Genomic DNA, 16,560 nt, shown 5'->3' with positions numbered 1-16,560 from the left:
TTCTGTTTCTGATTAGGAAAAAGTAGAAGAATTTGTGAATTTGTATAGGGCAGGCCCCAGGGGCCCGTTTCTCAAAAGCTTGTAACTTGTAATACAAGCGGATGTCACTTTTTGACAGCTTTTGTTAGAAAGAAGTCCCTTGTATTACAAGTTACAAGCTTTTGAGAAACGGGCCCCTGGTCGTCCAAGTCGGCTAACCTTCTATAGGTACAAATTCACAATAGAAAAAAAAATCCGCTTGAAAAAGAAAATCTTCGCTTTTCCCTAATCAGAACACGATACCGAATATGCCTTTAAACGGCATCCCCACTATTTTTGTTACATCCTGTATACAGTGGTAAAGTTAAAATTTGATGACATCACCAGCGGGCGCGGCATGGTTCCATTTTTATCGCTTGTCACTATGCCCGTCACTTTCATACTTGTTACAACGTGACAGGCATGGTGACAAGCGATAAAAATGCCGCCGTGCTACCGCCGCAGGCCTCAGCAGGCTGTCCAGGTTAAGAGCTAACGGGAGTGGTCATTTCTCCATACAAACGTACTCGACTGTTTCCTCCGTGGGTTTTGAAGCTAGAGCGATGATTTTTTTAACACAGATTAATATTGTCAAGATCTGTGTCGGACCGTTTTGATTTTTTTGATATTTTTGTTTTTTAAGGCGCTAGAGCCCTTCAAAAATATCCAAAATGGCCTAATTGACTATGCCGCAATGAGAGGCGTGGTATTCAAAACTGATATCAATTAGCCAAAAAAGCAAAACGGTCCGACACAGATAATTTCATAATCATTTAGATTTCCAAATTTGGTTACGATTGGTTAAGTTTTGGAGGAGGAAACAGTCGAGTACGAAACCTCGATATTTGAGATTTTTACGGAGGATTTTTCGCCTTGTCCTTATCGCACTAGTTTTAGGAGCCGCTTCCGTTAGCGAGACGGGTATATTTACCTAAAATATTTAAATCTCAGCTCCTGTTGGCTCTTAATTGTATAACTTAATAATTTTAGGGCATGATGGGTATGGGCGGCAACATGGGCGGCCAAGTGCCCCAACAGCAGCAGCAACAAGCGCCCGGCGGCAAAGGCCCCCGACCCTCACAGCTGGACGGGCTGGAAGCAGCCCGCCAGCAGAACCTGGAAAAAATCCAGCAGTTGCAGCAGACTTTAGAAGCCGCACATCAACAGGAGGCGCAGTTCAAGAGCCAGGTACTGCTAGAGTTACAGGTCTTACAGCTGCAAGACCTGGCAGCCGCTCGCCAGCAGAACTTGGAGATAATCCAGCAGTTGAAGCAGAATCTTGAAGCCGCGGATCAACAGGAGGCGCAGTTCAAGAGTCAGGTACTGCTAAAGTTACAGGTCTTACAGCTGTAAGACCTGGCAGCCGTCCGCCAGCAGAACCTGGAAATAATCCAGCAGTTGCAACAGACGCTTGGAGCCGCGCATCAACAGGAGGCGCAGTTCAAGAGTCAGGTACTGCTTGTTACAAGTATAGAGTAACAGCTGGGTCTGGAGAACCAGAAGTTGCAGCAGAGGGCGGTACCAGCAGGAGCAGTTCAAGAGCCAGGTGCCTTTGGAGTTACAGTCTGGAGAACCAGAACTTGCAGCAGAGGGCGGTACCAGCAGGAGCAGTTCAAGAGCCAGGTGCTTTTGTAGTTACAGGTGTAGAGGAACAGCTGGACCTGCAGAAACAGCTGCAGTAGTAGCTGCAGGCACCAGCAGTTCTACAGCCAGGTACTGCTTAAGTTACATACCGGGCTAATGTTTCACTAGATATTTTAAAAACCGAGTTTTTATTTTATAAAGAGTAGAAGCGAAAGCATTCTTAAAGTTTAAAACGCACGAGTCTCAATTTTTTTTTTAATTAAGTAAATTCCGTTACTGAAATTAAATTATTTCCCCCTTATTCATAAACGCGCTACAAATTTCAATTAACTAATAATCGTTTGTACTTATCTGTCATTTTACCTTATGTATTTGTAAGAAAGGGATAAAACATCATTTAACTAAATCTGGCCCGTAAAGTTTTATGAATAAGAGGGTTTGATTGTACAACTAGGTACCTTAAAACCATGAATATTAAATAGTGCTGTAACTTAAGCCTCCACCGAGTTTCAAAGACTCAAGGCTTTAATTATAAATGTTTAGTGGCTTTAGTGAGAAAAAATACATAGATTGCTCACTCCATACATCAGTTTTAGTACCAAAAAGACTATTAGCATCTAACATCGAGTAGCGGAACTATCAGTACTGCTACTTGACAATAGATGTAGCACCGACCGGAAAGTCTTATGCTGTTGAGATGTCTTATCTCAATTTCCGGTCGGTGCTACATCTATTGTCAAGTAGCAGTACTGATAGTTCCGCTACTCGATGCTAGATGTAGACACTGAAATGAATAGTCTAACTGATGTATGGAGTGAGCACTCTTGTCTTACTATATTTCTCTGTGGTGAGGCGTAACTTACAACACTAGCTGTAAATGTTGGTGCCGGTCTTCAGTAAATATTGGTTGACGTAGTTGTTCGGCCGGCAGATGGACATCATGTCGCACCTGCAGGCCGCGCAGCAGCAGGAACAACACTACAAACAGCTTGAGGTGAGACTTAGTGTAAGGTCTGAGTGGACGCTCGAGTTGTGCGTGCAGCGGGGCGGGGCGTGCGGCGTGCATGTTAAACAAATGCGCACGTATAGGAGCGGCCTTAGTGCACGCTGCTCACATCACGCGTGAGCCCACACCCACGCTGCACGCCCCGCCGAGCGAGCGTCCACTCAGGCCTTACACTTACACATTTTTTTTAATAATCTTCCTCGCGTCGTCCGTTTTTGCCACGGCTCATGCGAGCTAGTGTCCGACCGAAACATGTTTTTTTGCCGAAACCGAAGGTTCGGCTTTGGTTCAAGTTTCGGCCGAAACCGAAACCGAAACTTTTACAGATTGATTAAAATAGTTGAAAAAAAATTGTTATACCGCTTTTATACACATATGCGTCGCCGTCCAGTGGCGCCATCATTAGGGGAATTGTGTTTTCTAATAAACCAATTAATTTCTGTATACATCAATATTGTTGTCCTACTTGCTCCCCAACTTTTGGTCTTTGTCACATAGTTTAGTTTCATAATACAAAATACTATTTCGTATGTTTTGGCCCGGCCGAAAGGTTCGGCCGTTTTTTGGCCGAAACATGATTTTATGGCCTAAACTGGCCGAAACCGAAACCGAATCTTCGGTGGGACACTATTGCGAGCCTGGGGTCCGGTTGTCAACTAATCCCAAGAGGGTCTCTATTGTTTCTCAAATAGTTTTAAGTCATAATGTATTGTTTGCCCGTATTTCCTTTAGTCACAATTCATTTGGTTCAGAAACGCGTCACTTTTCAGGATTGCCATAAAACAAACCTAACCTATCTATAGGATAACCTCACGAAAATCCTGAAAAGCTAACGGTTTCAGTTTTATGACTAATGATAATATGACAAACAATACATTATGACTTAAAACTTTATGGGAAACAAAGGGACCCAAGAATTGACGTAGACACTAGTTTTTACGAAAGCGACTACCATCTGACCCTCCAACCCAGAGGGTTAACTAGGCCTTATTGGGATTAGTCCGGTATCCTCACGATGTTTTCCTTCACCGAAAAGCGACTGGTAAATATCAAATGATATTTCGTGCATAAGTTCCGAAAAACTCATTGGTACGAGCCGGGGTTTGAATCCGCGACCTTCGGAATATTTTTTTATGGCATACTAAGGATAATATTGTACCAGTACCAGTCCTATTAGAAATATTAATTTAAGTGCCATTTTCAAATGGAATGAAATGAAATGAAATTTATTATTAATAACAGAGTTACAGGTCGGCACATTTTACATAAGTATCACAATATTAATAACATTTATAAAATATTATATAAGTTAATTACATTTATTTCATAAATTCTAATAGTTAAATATACAAATCCGGGTACATACATATTCTTGCGGTTTCAACCAAAAAGGTACTTATTGTTGGCTGTCAATAAGGCGCTATTTCCATATAGCTTCAATTTAAAATCAACCTTATCATCAACCGACAATGTGGTACCTTTTGGCACAGAATAAGTAATAGTATTATCATACAGAACGGCCACGCACCGTCCCGCCCCGACTCGCATTACCTCGCCCCGACTTCTGGCGTGCTCTCAGTAAAGCGACTTACCCACACATACACCATGACGCGTGTACAGACGTGCCGTGCACACATATAAACGCAAATGATTTTTGATGTATGGCGTGTCCGCCCTGTGCTTTTGAAAACGTCACATATGTTAGTCCTTTGAACCGTATAACCGTTCCAGGAGCAACGTAAGCATCAGCAGCAATTGCAACTGCAGCAGCAACTGCAGCGAGGAACCGGGCCTGTTCCTCGCATCATGCGGCCCATGATGCCTTCCAACCCTGGGCTCAGGCATCTACTACAGCAGGTACTTAAATTAGGGTTCCTATTCCTACCCAAGTCTACCCTTTGGGTTCAAGGCCCTCGCAAAACAAAACCGGTATACCTGCCTGACATCATCAGATACAACCAAATAACCAAAGATACATTGATTGAGTAAGATGCAAAACACAATTTTGTGCTTCGTATTTGACAGGTAAACCAGATGGCGCTGTCTGCGGTAACTCTGATTGTCAAAAGTTGACGTTTGACTATCCAGTGACCGCAAAACATGTGGCGCAGTACAGCGCCATCTGTTTTGAATGTCCCAAATTAAAAGTTCTCGTAAAATATGGCTATGGGCTGAAAAAAACATCCTGTATTAGAGATTGATGAGGTATAAAGTCTAATAAAAGTAATGGCACTAAAGATTCACAACTGAAAAAGATGGTTTAACTGTCAAAATAGTCAAAAAGTGAATTTTTATTAGTATTTTTGAGCCGTACAGCGCCATCTACATTAGCTGTCGTATACGTCTTAGGCTTTACATACAAACAATTTATGAATCTTTGGCCTTAGCACACAAGTATATCCTCTAACGGCCCAGTGGCCTATAAAAAGTTCTCCCGTTCCATTCTAATTTGAATCTTTATTTTGACAAATCAAAATTGAATTCGTATTGGCAAGTTTGACGTCTGGGCTGCTAGAGGATATATAACATAAGGGCCAGTTGCACCAACCACATTTGACAGACTGATCAACGTCAGCCGGCGCGCCCCGGCGCTTTACTATGAAACTTTCCATATATAAAAATTTAGCGAACTCTTTAACGATACGAACAGTTTGGTGCAACCGACCCTAAAGCCCCGTCTCCATATCGCGCGGCAAGCTATCGAACATTGGCTCGGCTGGCTATGGAGACGGGGCTTAAGACGCGTAAATCTTGTTTTTATATTCCAAGTAAAATGATTATTCAATCGGCCTATTTTGTCCAACCGACGTGTCAAGAACTGTTATAACTTTTAAAATCTAATATTTCATTTGATTCTAATAGAATTTGGCTGTCACTAAATATGTACCTGTTACTGATTATACGCGTCTTAGTATTATTTAACTCAAATAAAACTTTTTTGTAAATAGTGCTTGATCATATTAGAAACTACGCTTTGTAAATAAATTTACGAAATCATTGATAACTGATCATGGCACAATCATTTTTAAGACGTGGGGTAAATGGAAATATAATTCAATGTTCCCAAAAAATATTAACTACTTTTTCAAATGTAAGGTACAGTCTAAAAATACACCTTATATAACTTAGTTTTATTACATTACAAAAAACATCCACAGTTACAGATTTTTGTAACTTTTCCTTTTTTTATACGATTATAGTGTCATTAAAAAAATATATTTTAATCAAAATGTGAATTACATTTCAATTGCCCATATAGTTCCTTTACTTTCTTTTTCAGAAGCACTATAATACATATTGTATATTACAATCAAATTTTACTTGATCGCTTGTGGAAAACATACTTCATGTTATAAAATTACATTGATAATGCCTTATTTTTACACCTTAATTTTATTTCAGTTAAATTCAATTTGTAGAGAGTAAGTTTTCCACATTTTCAAATTCTGGCTAATGGCTCTACTTGTTTCAATGCCTATTTTTCATTTTTCATAATTAAATATTAGTTCAAAAGTGAAATTACGTAATGAAATAATTATTAGGTACTATGTTATTTCTGATAATGCAAATTACGTCAAAATAATATCAAAGGTATTTCGGCAATGACTACTATAAATATATGAAAGAATTATTAATTTACTTCACTTTTGAACTAGTATTTGATTCATCTTTTTCTAATTTTACTTCACTTTTGAACTAGTATCTGATTCATCTTTTTCTTAATTTACGGCATCAAGTCTTGCATTGCAAATACATCCTTACTGCACGGTTATTAAGCTCACTTCTGGTTGCATTTCAGACTGACTGACATTTTCATTGAAAAATGAATATAAGGACGCCAAAGTAGTTCAAAATATCGTCGCTATACTTACTCAACCTCATATCTGCAACAATCATTTGATGGAAATGTCGCTTTTCTTTCATTAGGAATACGGGTGTTTTTGTCATCAAATGAGTGCTGCAGATACGAGGTTGAGTAAGTATAGCGGCGATATCCTAACCACAATTAGACAGCTTAAGTATTTATTACGTTACAGGTTCATTCACGAGAGCTGTCAGAGCCCGTACCATGAGTCACTGACAGTGTCAAAACTGACATAAACGCCATCGAAAACGTAATTTACTTTCTATACATCACGTTCGCACTAATATGCGAGTACGAGCGAGATGTATAGAAAGTAAATTACGTTCTCGATGGCGTTTATGTCAGTGCCAAACTGATGGTAGCCGTACAGGAATGGAATGAACGAAACTTTCATTGTATGAGTGACACCTGTATCGGTATACAGTCAGAGCATGAATCTACTATAACTGGATCAGTGTCGCTACCACCAGTTTGGCACTGACATAAACGCCATCGAGAAAGTAATTTACTTTCTATGCATCTCGCTCGTATGTATATTAGTGCGAACGAGATGTATAGAAAGTAAATTACGTTCTCGATAGCGTATATGTCAGTTTTGACACTGACAGTGACTCATGGTACGGGCTCAGGCATGAGGGGTGGGGGGAATCACCGAACGGGATAGTCTTATGTATCTTTCAGTAGGAGTAACAGCGAAAGCGCTATTGTTTGTTCTTGTCACAGTCTCACATATTTTTTTATTCCGTAATTTAGTATAGATTATGGTGGGCAACAAATAAATTCGACCAATCACAGTGTCGCATTGCGTATGTTTTGTCCCTCACGGACGCACGCGTATAGCACATATATTAGGATCCTACCATCTATGAGTCAGAGCCACCATTTTGTTGGTTAATGTTAAGATCGGTTTTCCTAGGATAGCGGTGCCGTCATATAGCGGCCGTCTCCATACTAAATAATACGGCTAAATATGGATGTCGTAGTATTTGTATGGAGACGGCCGCTATATGACGGCGCCGCTTTCGGAGGAAACCAAAGCTTGATACACACATAGATATTTTCATTCACTCATTCATTCTATTCGTCCCAGCTCTTGAGAATCCACCTGTACGTCAGTGGGTACATCAACATCAACGCAATTAAGCAACGGTGTGGCCATTCCTTTATATTCATTTTTCTTTTTCACATTTCAAATAATTTATACACCATAATGCAGAACTCGATGCCACCTTCATTTCCTTAAGCTTTGTCCACATGTAGCACTTGTTTTAGCAACAGCAACAGCCACGGGGCGGGCGCCCGCACATGTGAACGCGGCCTTACCACGCCTGCCAAGTAATGCTTGCATCAACTTTATACTAACAACACACACCGTACGAAACTTGCCCGAGAGGAGCCCTAAGGCATTTAACTAGGCATGAGGTCAAAAAAAGCGGCCAAGTGCTGGTCGGACTCGCCCATGAAGGGTTCCGTATTTAGGCGATTTATGACGTATTAAAAAAAACTACTTACTAGATCTCGTTCAAACCAATTTTCGGTGGAAGTTTGCATGGTAATGTACATCATATATTTTTTTTAGTTTTATCATTCTGTTATTTTAGAAGTGTCTCTCGCGCAAACTATTCAGTTTAGAAAAAAATGATATTAGAAACCTCAATATCATTTTTGAAGACCTATCCATAGATACCCCACTCGTATGGGTTTAATGAAAAAAAAAATTTTTGAGTTTCAGTTCTAAGTATGGGGAACCCCAAAAATTTATTGTTTTTTTTTTTCTATTTTTGTGTGAAAATCTTAATGCGGTTCACAGAATACATCTACTTACCAAGTTTCAACAGTATAGTTCTTATAGTTTTGGAGAAAAGTGACTGTGACATACGGACGGACAGACGGACAGACAGACAGACAGACATGACGAATCTATAAGGGTTCCGTTTTTTGCCATTTGGCTACGGAACCCTAAAAAAGATTTTACGTCACCCTAGACCCGTAAGTGGGATTTTCTCCTCGCGTTTCGTAAAGCCCCAGATCGCAAATTTATGGGCTACAAACACCTGTGATCTCTAGAGCATTCACGAATTCACCTCCCTAGGTATGTAATGTAATGTGCTATAATAACACAAACGGGTCTACCGCGATATAGTTTCATTGTTTTTACCTTAACCCTTAAATGCATAGTGTTGCCAAATGTCTACAAAGCATTCGACAGCTCACAGATTAAGGGTTAAACAAATTATATTTGTTCCTATATATTATTTCAATATTAAAACTAATAAATTTGCCGAATCATTACATAAATTTACGCAGTATTTTAATTTATAAAAATTACATTTGTTTATAGACGAAATGTCGGAAAACATGGAAAAACCTGGAAGTTGATGATTTTTAGTATGTCATTTTGGGCAGATTTTTCGGGGTTTGTAAATATTTTATATTTAAAAACTTTATCATAGGTATATCACAAATAGTGTACCTTTCTAATGGTAGTAAAAAAAATCATATCATTCTATTCTATTACTGAAAATTACATATTTACATAAATATGATTTAGCCAATTCAACTTCTAACACTGATTTCGCAGTGAAAATCGAAGTTATATTTTTTTTTACTATTTTTCCTAGAATCGGCAAACAATTATGTGATACATATATTAATTTCGGGCAAAAAGAAAAAGTCATGCATTTAAGGGTTAAATTCCGACGTTTCAGCTGAGTTGCACCCTGCGGCCACGGAAAGATTGACGTCCCAGCAAATGTCAACCTTGTCATTAAACATGTGTACAAAACGCGAGAGTTTAAAGTTTTATAAAAAAAGATTGTCAAATTGGCGAAAAAAAATTACTAGAGATGCACCGGATATCCGGTTACTATCCGGTATCCGGCCGTTATTTTAGTATCCGGCCGGATAGCGGATAGTGACCTACTAACCGGCCGGATACCGGATAGTAAAATTAACACATTTTGGGGTAAAAAATGGAATCTAAAAAACAGTCACGGTCATAATCGTATCAGTTTATTCTTTTAAAAGTGATAAAACTCGTTACGATCCTAGAAGTGTGTCCGCGCGAACGTTCACTACGAAACAGGTCGAAACCTGCACGACGCGCACCTGCAAAACTCAAAATATAGGTATAGTTCCGCCGGCCGAATATCCGGCTGCCGGATACCGGATATTCGGCCAGTGACCAGGCCGGATATCCGGTATCCGGCCAAACAACTATCCGTTGCATCTCTAAAAATTACAATCTGAGCGGGTGCGATGATAAAACGCATTATTTTGCAATAAAACCGAATTCAGAAAATATGCAACATTTTAGTCTCTAAATACCTAAGAGCCACTTGCACCATCCCACTAACCTGAGGTTATGCGGTTAAACCGCTAACCCAGTGTCAAATTGTACTGGTAACCATGGTAACTCCAGGTTTAACCGGTTAACCCCGGGTTAGTGAATGGTGCAAGTGGCTCTAAGTAATACACCGTTTAAATCCTTCGAGGTTCTCCCGGGCAGGTTAGTTAATCTGGCTACCCATTTTCATCAAGAAAAATAAATTTGGAAAAAGATTGGTTACATTATTTTCGTTTTTTTAGTGACAAAATGGATGGTCAGATCATATTGAACTAGACGTAGCATATGTTCGTACTTAGTGTGTTTTTACAATTAAGTGCTGGGCACTAAATACTGCTCAATAAAAAAATTCTGCGGATTTGTGTTTCATACAAATCGATCCAGCAGTTTGAAGAGGATCAGCTCTATTCCAAAATGAAGTAAGGCAACTTTGGCGTAAAATGGATTTTGTTGGCATGTAGCGTAGTTTTTTATCAAATTTTTAATTTAATAGTTACTAGCGATCCGCCCCGGCTTCGCACGGGTTAATAAATTATACATAAACCTTCCTCTTGAATCACTGTATCTATTAAAAAAACCGCATTAAAGATCTAAGCGAATCTAAGGACAGACAGACAGCGGGAAGCGACTTTGTTTTATACTATGTAGTTATTGACTACTGTGCTTGCTACATCTAGTTCAATCTATGGTTTGTGACTAACACTATGTCATCATTAACTCAATTGGCCATTCCTAGACTATTATGACGAATTATTATAATGGATAATTAATTTTGTAGCTTTTCGTACGTTCGCCAAAATCTTCTGACCGCTGTAAATATATTTTCATCGGATGTCTCGCTCGCACTCCTCCATCCTTGTCATGCTATCTTTTCCATCTTGTTACCATAACGGGCAGACTATTTTGACTTGGGTATAGCATTATGGTATAAAATTTACCAGTGGGGTTGGCCGGTCGTCAAGTATTTAGCAGATGGCGCCATCATAGCTTGCCCTGTCAATCCCTAGGATTGTGTCAATTTTTTGTTTTTTTAATGCCCTGGATGCCAGCCCTTTAAGCCAAATCTTATAGAAAAAGGGGCAAGCTATGATGGCGCCACCTATGCAAACCGTTGATAGTTGCCAACCCCTTGTCTAGGATTATCCAATCCTCAATGTCCTTTTCCATATTGATAAATTAAAAATAAAACAACATAAATGTATTGTTTATGGATTGGGTCGTTTTAGTTTTTGATATGTATCTAAATTATTGTCGTTTTCAGATAAAGAATATTACTTTATACACTGTAGTTAAAAAGGGAACGCGGAAAATTTCTTGCATGTCGAAGAAACCTGTAAATTTACACAAATTTTCATTTGAAATAATAAGCGCTGGATGGCTGTTTCAGGGCATTTCTACATTTCACCATAAAGAAAAATATACATAGAGTGCTCACTCCATACATCAGTTTTGGTACCAAAAAGATTACATATTATTTTCACAGTCGACATCTAGCATCGAGTAGCGGAATTATTAGTACTGCTACTGACAATATATGTAGTACCGACCGGAAAGTTTAATGCTCAACAACATAACACTATGTCGACTATAAAAATAATAGTCTTTTTGGTACCAAAACTAATGTATGGAATGAGCACTCTTGTCTTACTATATTTCTCTATTGATTTCACATAAAAGGCCCAGGCCAAACAGTTGTCCATACAAATGATATGAAAAAAAAATTTAGTTATTGAGGTAAAATGTTAAAAGCCATGCAATCGCATAACTTCCGTCGCAACTTTCTCGCGGCGCGCCTTATCTCTTGTTCCTTTCTATTTTCCTGGCCTTACGCCTCTTAACAGATTAGTATGATCCACAGCAACCGCAGTACCGGCCGAGCGGCGCACGCGCAGCCCCGCCGCAGCAGTTCGATGACGTCAACAACTATAACGATTTTATTTAGATACAACATTGTGTATTAACGCGTCACTGCCAACGTTTTCGTAGCGCTACGCTCGTAGCCGATCCCGGCGTTTTCCCGCTTTGTAGAGGAAAGCGGCTACGGACAGGTTGCTGAGTCGGTGCCTGGCATTCAGTGTGTTAAGGGCGGTAAAAAATATTTTCCGAACGAGTGTGAATTGAAGGCCGAATCCGAAGGCGAGTGCTTGTACCGCCTGGTACACAATGTTTTACATCACACTTGTAAGGAAAAAAGGGTAATAGACATATATATTTACAGTACATATGGTGCTAACTTACCGCCCTATTGCGGTAACTAGCACTATACGTGCGTATGTCGAAAAAAAAATCGCCACTCGTTGCAAAATTATTTTTTTGTCTGATATCATCTGAATCCCTCGCTATGCTCAAGATTGAATGCCCCTAACGCACTATAATAAATCTTACAATATGTCTATGTGTACTGTGGTTTAGTATAAGTATAATAATGAATTAATTATTTTATAAGTAATGCAAGTACATATTTGTATCGTTCCTAGACAAAAGGTACCACACCAGTTGTCAGTCATCATGTCGAGTTTAAGGCAAATAGCGCCTTATTGCCAACCCAAAGTGGTACATTTTGTTTGAGAAATACTAATTTTATCATATGACATTAAATAAAAGATATTTAAAATTAAATCTGTTTTTGTTTTTACGAATAGTAGTGCAGTAGGAAAACAACGCGCATGTGTCAACTAAGCTGTAAAGTAAACCGCAATAGGCTATAAGGTGTATTAGGGTTATTCCGTCTACGTCAAAATCTCAATTTTAAATTAAAATCACAATTCCATCATATTAGAGTCCTATTTTGAATTACCCGATATTGTGAACTTTTCGGAATGACCCGAATACACCTTCCTACCTACCTTTGCACCGTCGTGTTATTATAAAAACCGGCCAAGTGCGAGTCGGACTCGCGTTCCAAGGGTTCCGTACACTAAGTCCGACTCACGCTTGACTGCACATTTCTAATAAGTAGGTTTTCCTGTCATCTATAGGTAAAGAACTATTTTGTGTATTTTGTTCAAAATTTTAGACCCAGTAGTTTCGGAGATAAGGGAGGGGGGGAATGGTCATTTTTTGCCTATTTGCTTGAATAACTGCTAAACTATTAATCCTAAAATTATAAAAAAATTATATTTGAAATCCTTACAATGAGCTCTTTCATTTGATATGTAACACGATATAGTTTGAAAAACTTTATTTTTTAATTTTCTCATTTACAAAAATGGCCTCCATATTTAAAATTCATTAATTTACGTTACACGTCCATCACAAACACAAACTTACATATGTGTGCCAAATTTCAACTTAATTGGTCCAGTAGTTTCGGAGAAAATAGGCTGTGACAGACGGACGGACAGACAGACGCGTGAGTGATCCTATTAGGGTTCCGTTTTTTCCTTTTGAGGTACGGAACCCTAAAAACTAACGGAAATCTAATACCTTTAAACGAGCAATTCTTGTTTATTTATTTATTTATATATATATATATATATATATATATATATATATATTTCGGGGATCTCGGAAACGGCTCTAACGATTTCGATGAAATTTGCTATACGGGGGTTTTCGAGGGCGAAAAATCGATCTAGCTAGGTCTTATCTCTGGGAAAACGCGCATTTTCGAGTTTTTATATGTCACCCAGATATTATATACTTAAATCGCAAACTATCAGCCAGTATTAGTAGTATTCTTTCCATGGGAATAGATAAACAAAGTTGACATAATAGTAAACAAAAACATATTTTTGCATAGCCTTCGCGAGCAAATATGTGATTTATTTGAAGCACTATAAAGTCGTAATTTGCATGACGATACGAGTATTACTCAGCGTTAGTCAGCTGATAATATAAGTTACACGTGCAGAGTAATCGTGTTTTGGTCGTAAATAAGTACCTATTTGGTCGCGTGGAATAAGCGGCGATAGGTAAACGGACTGTCAACATTTGCGTCCGACTATCCTTGTAAAGGCCAGTGTGCATTACAATGCACAGTTGCACACTCCTATGAGGACACAAATTATACTAAAAATATTTAGATTTGTGTTATTTAAAGTAGAAACACTACTGTATATATTATAAACTGAAATAAATGTCATATACGAAAGAAAAGGTGACCCAGGCCTCCAGTGCCAAGGCTGGAATCGAACCAGCGTCCTCTGCAATGGCGGCAGATGCCTAACCTTTCACATTGCAAATCAAATAGCATTTCTTTGTTTCATTGCTTTCAAACAAATGAATAAAAAAACCGGCCAAGTGCTGACCGCGCCCGACGTTGCTTAACTTCGGTCAAAAATCACGTTTGTTGTATGGGAGCCCCACTTAAATCTTTATTTTATTCTGTTTTTAGTATTTGTTGTTATAACAAACACAGATAGCTATAGCGGCAACAGAAATACATCATCTGTGAAAATTTCAACTGTCTAGCTATCACGGTTCGTGAGATACAGCCTGGTGACAGACGGACGGACGGACGGACGGACGGATGGACGGACGGACAGCGGAGTCTTAGTAATGGGGCCCGTTTTTACCCTTTGGGTACGGAACCCTAAAAAACGTTCCAATTTACTATACAAATTTGAGTAACAACAATTAAAAATAAGGGAATTTTGTATGGTTGGCCTTACAAAAATACCTAGGTAGGTACCTATGTCTATCATATTTATCCCAGGCGGCTGGCAAAGAAGTTGCTCGGAGAATTTCTAGTTGAAGATAGCTGAGTTTAGGGACTAAAACTATAATAAAATTATTTAGGTACCTAGTATCTAAATCTATAGAGATAGGTCAAAGCGTCCTATAAAATGTATGAAAGTGAGACCTCGTTCTATGACGGTCCGACGACAATCTTCACAATCTCATAATTTCTATTCTGGTCTATCGACGTAACCGTGACCGACGCTACGCGTGTAAAAATATGAAAACATTCTGCGTAGCGATAGCGGATAGCAGAGTGTTGGCCGAACATTGATTACAATGATTACAACAAGTGACTAAAATTGACGTTTAACTAGACAAATTAAACCGTAAACCGTAGCAGACGGTTACAGTTTACGGTTCAATTTATAATGGTAATAGAACAGCATTTCGGCCAACACTGGCGGATAGTACCTATGCTGGCGATGCGAATTAGTCAGGAATATAGGTAGTGGTACTTTTGTATGGGTTCTGTAATAAAAACTTGGTAGGTAACTAGGTATCATCCAAATACCTAGTTATAGTCATTTATAGTATACTTATAATAGTTTTGAAATGGCTCAAAAATGATACCATTCCAAATTTCAAAAAAACCTCAAACTACTTACATATTTCCATTCCAAATTTCACGTTAATTGCTTTGGCAGTTGCCAGTTTATGCTAGGTACAGTCGCCATCAGATATATTGGAGCGGCCAAGGTGTTCACAATATCTGAACACGCACTCTAACGCCCTGACAATAGAGGCGTGTTCAGATATTTGTGAGCGCCTTAGCCGCTTCGATATATCTGATGGCGACTGTACTAGGGTAATTGTGTTAGTTTGCGGTCCATAGCAGGCGCCGTTATGACGTTGAAATAACACTTGCAGTGCTATAAAAATCGCCGCAGAGTTATCTTGGTCTTACTTCTAGTCTTCTTTATCGAAAAGCAAATCGTAGTTTAAAGGAACCCTAAATATCTACGATACGTCAGAGCATTCGACGAAAACAATATTATTTAATTACACAATTCTGAATACGTTTACGAAAGTGTGGGCGTTCGTTCCAATTTCAAGGGCACTAGAACATTTCGCCATGCAACGCGATTGGCGGGAAATATTCAAAGAGGCAATATCAATGGAGGATGTAACCGGAAATACCTACTTTTAATTTAATTTTTCTAGAACTTTATTTCGGGCTAGACTGCCTGTCTAGGTAAAGTATGGATACAAATAGATTGAAAAAAATACCGATTTATTTAGTTGACATTATCCATTACTGCTTTAAAACCAGCAACGAATATCTTCCACGGCGTAAAAACAGCAATGGACTCTGCTTTTGTTATGTTTTTCTATTGACTGCTTTAGTTTACCAACATTAGTGTACAAGAAGAGGACAGAGCTATACGATTTTGTAGGTAGGAAAATAAAAGAAACCATGAAAACTGTTGATATAAACGAGATAGCATGCACTAGTTCGCATTAGTTAAAAGGGGATGCACGAATATCAGTGTTTACAACAATATTTTTTCCCTTAAGGTTGGTACGCATGCGTCATTAGGAGATGGCAGGGATGTATTCAATAATAAAAAATAGTATGTTTGTATTTTTTTTGCACTATTGTAACGAATCTTAAGAATTAAAACAGTGGTTCCTAACCTGGGGGTAATTACCCCCGTGGGTATAAAACTGGTATTTTGCGGGGGTAATAAGCTGACCTAATATGACAATACAACAAACGTATACGTTTTATTTTTTATTACCATATATTGGGAGGAGGGGTAAAATCAGGTTCCCTAGTTAGTCATAGGGGTAACCGGACTGAAAAGGTTAGGAACCACTGAATTAAAATATAATTAACTCGCTGAGTAAGTAATATGAAACACGAAATACGTTACAAGCACAACTATTATACATCACCTTTACAAAACAAAGGGATTAAACTACGCATATACCTACGCTTTAGTCACATATACACTTATCTTTAACTATACCAATAGCGTGAAAAATCGGATTTTTTATCATTTAGCGTAGCAGCCGTCACCATCATGTCATATCGCATCGTTAGTCCATAGTGGCAAC

At 38.7% G+C, this 16,560-nt stretch overlaps 1 protein-coding gene across 1 annotated transcript in view; it reads left to right on the top strand.

The window, feature by feature from the left end:
* Positions 1–11,770, top strand: part of LOC134657866 (mediator of RNA polymerase II transcription subunit 25-like) — a 31,960-nt gene extending 20,190 nt beyond the window's left edge. The window contains exons 12-15 of the mRNA XM_063513446.1: positions 1,009–1,206; positions 2,534–2,596; positions 4,340–4,465; positions 11,678–11,770. Of these exons, the coding sequence (XP_063369516.1) occupies positions 1,009–1,206; positions 2,534–2,596; positions 4,340–4,465; positions 11,678–11,761 (471 nt within the window). The 3' untranslated portion in view covers positions 11,762–11,770. The remainder of the gene's footprint in view (positions 1–1,008; positions 1,207–2,533; positions 2,597–4,339; positions 4,466–11,677) is intronic.
* The last annotated feature ends 4,790 nt before the right edge of the window (positions 11,771–16,560 follow it).

This window comes from Cydia amplana, chromosome 21, assembly GCF_948474715.1.
Source record: "Cydia amplana chromosome 21, ilCydAmpl1.1, whole genome shotgun sequence".
NCBI classification, from domain to species: domain Eukaryota; kingdom Metazoa; phylum Arthropoda; class Insecta; order Lepidoptera; family Tortricidae; genus Cydia; species Cydia amplana.
The sequence above is the reverse complement of the archived record's forward strand: the minus strand, read 5'-3'. Positions and strand labels throughout refer to the sequence as shown.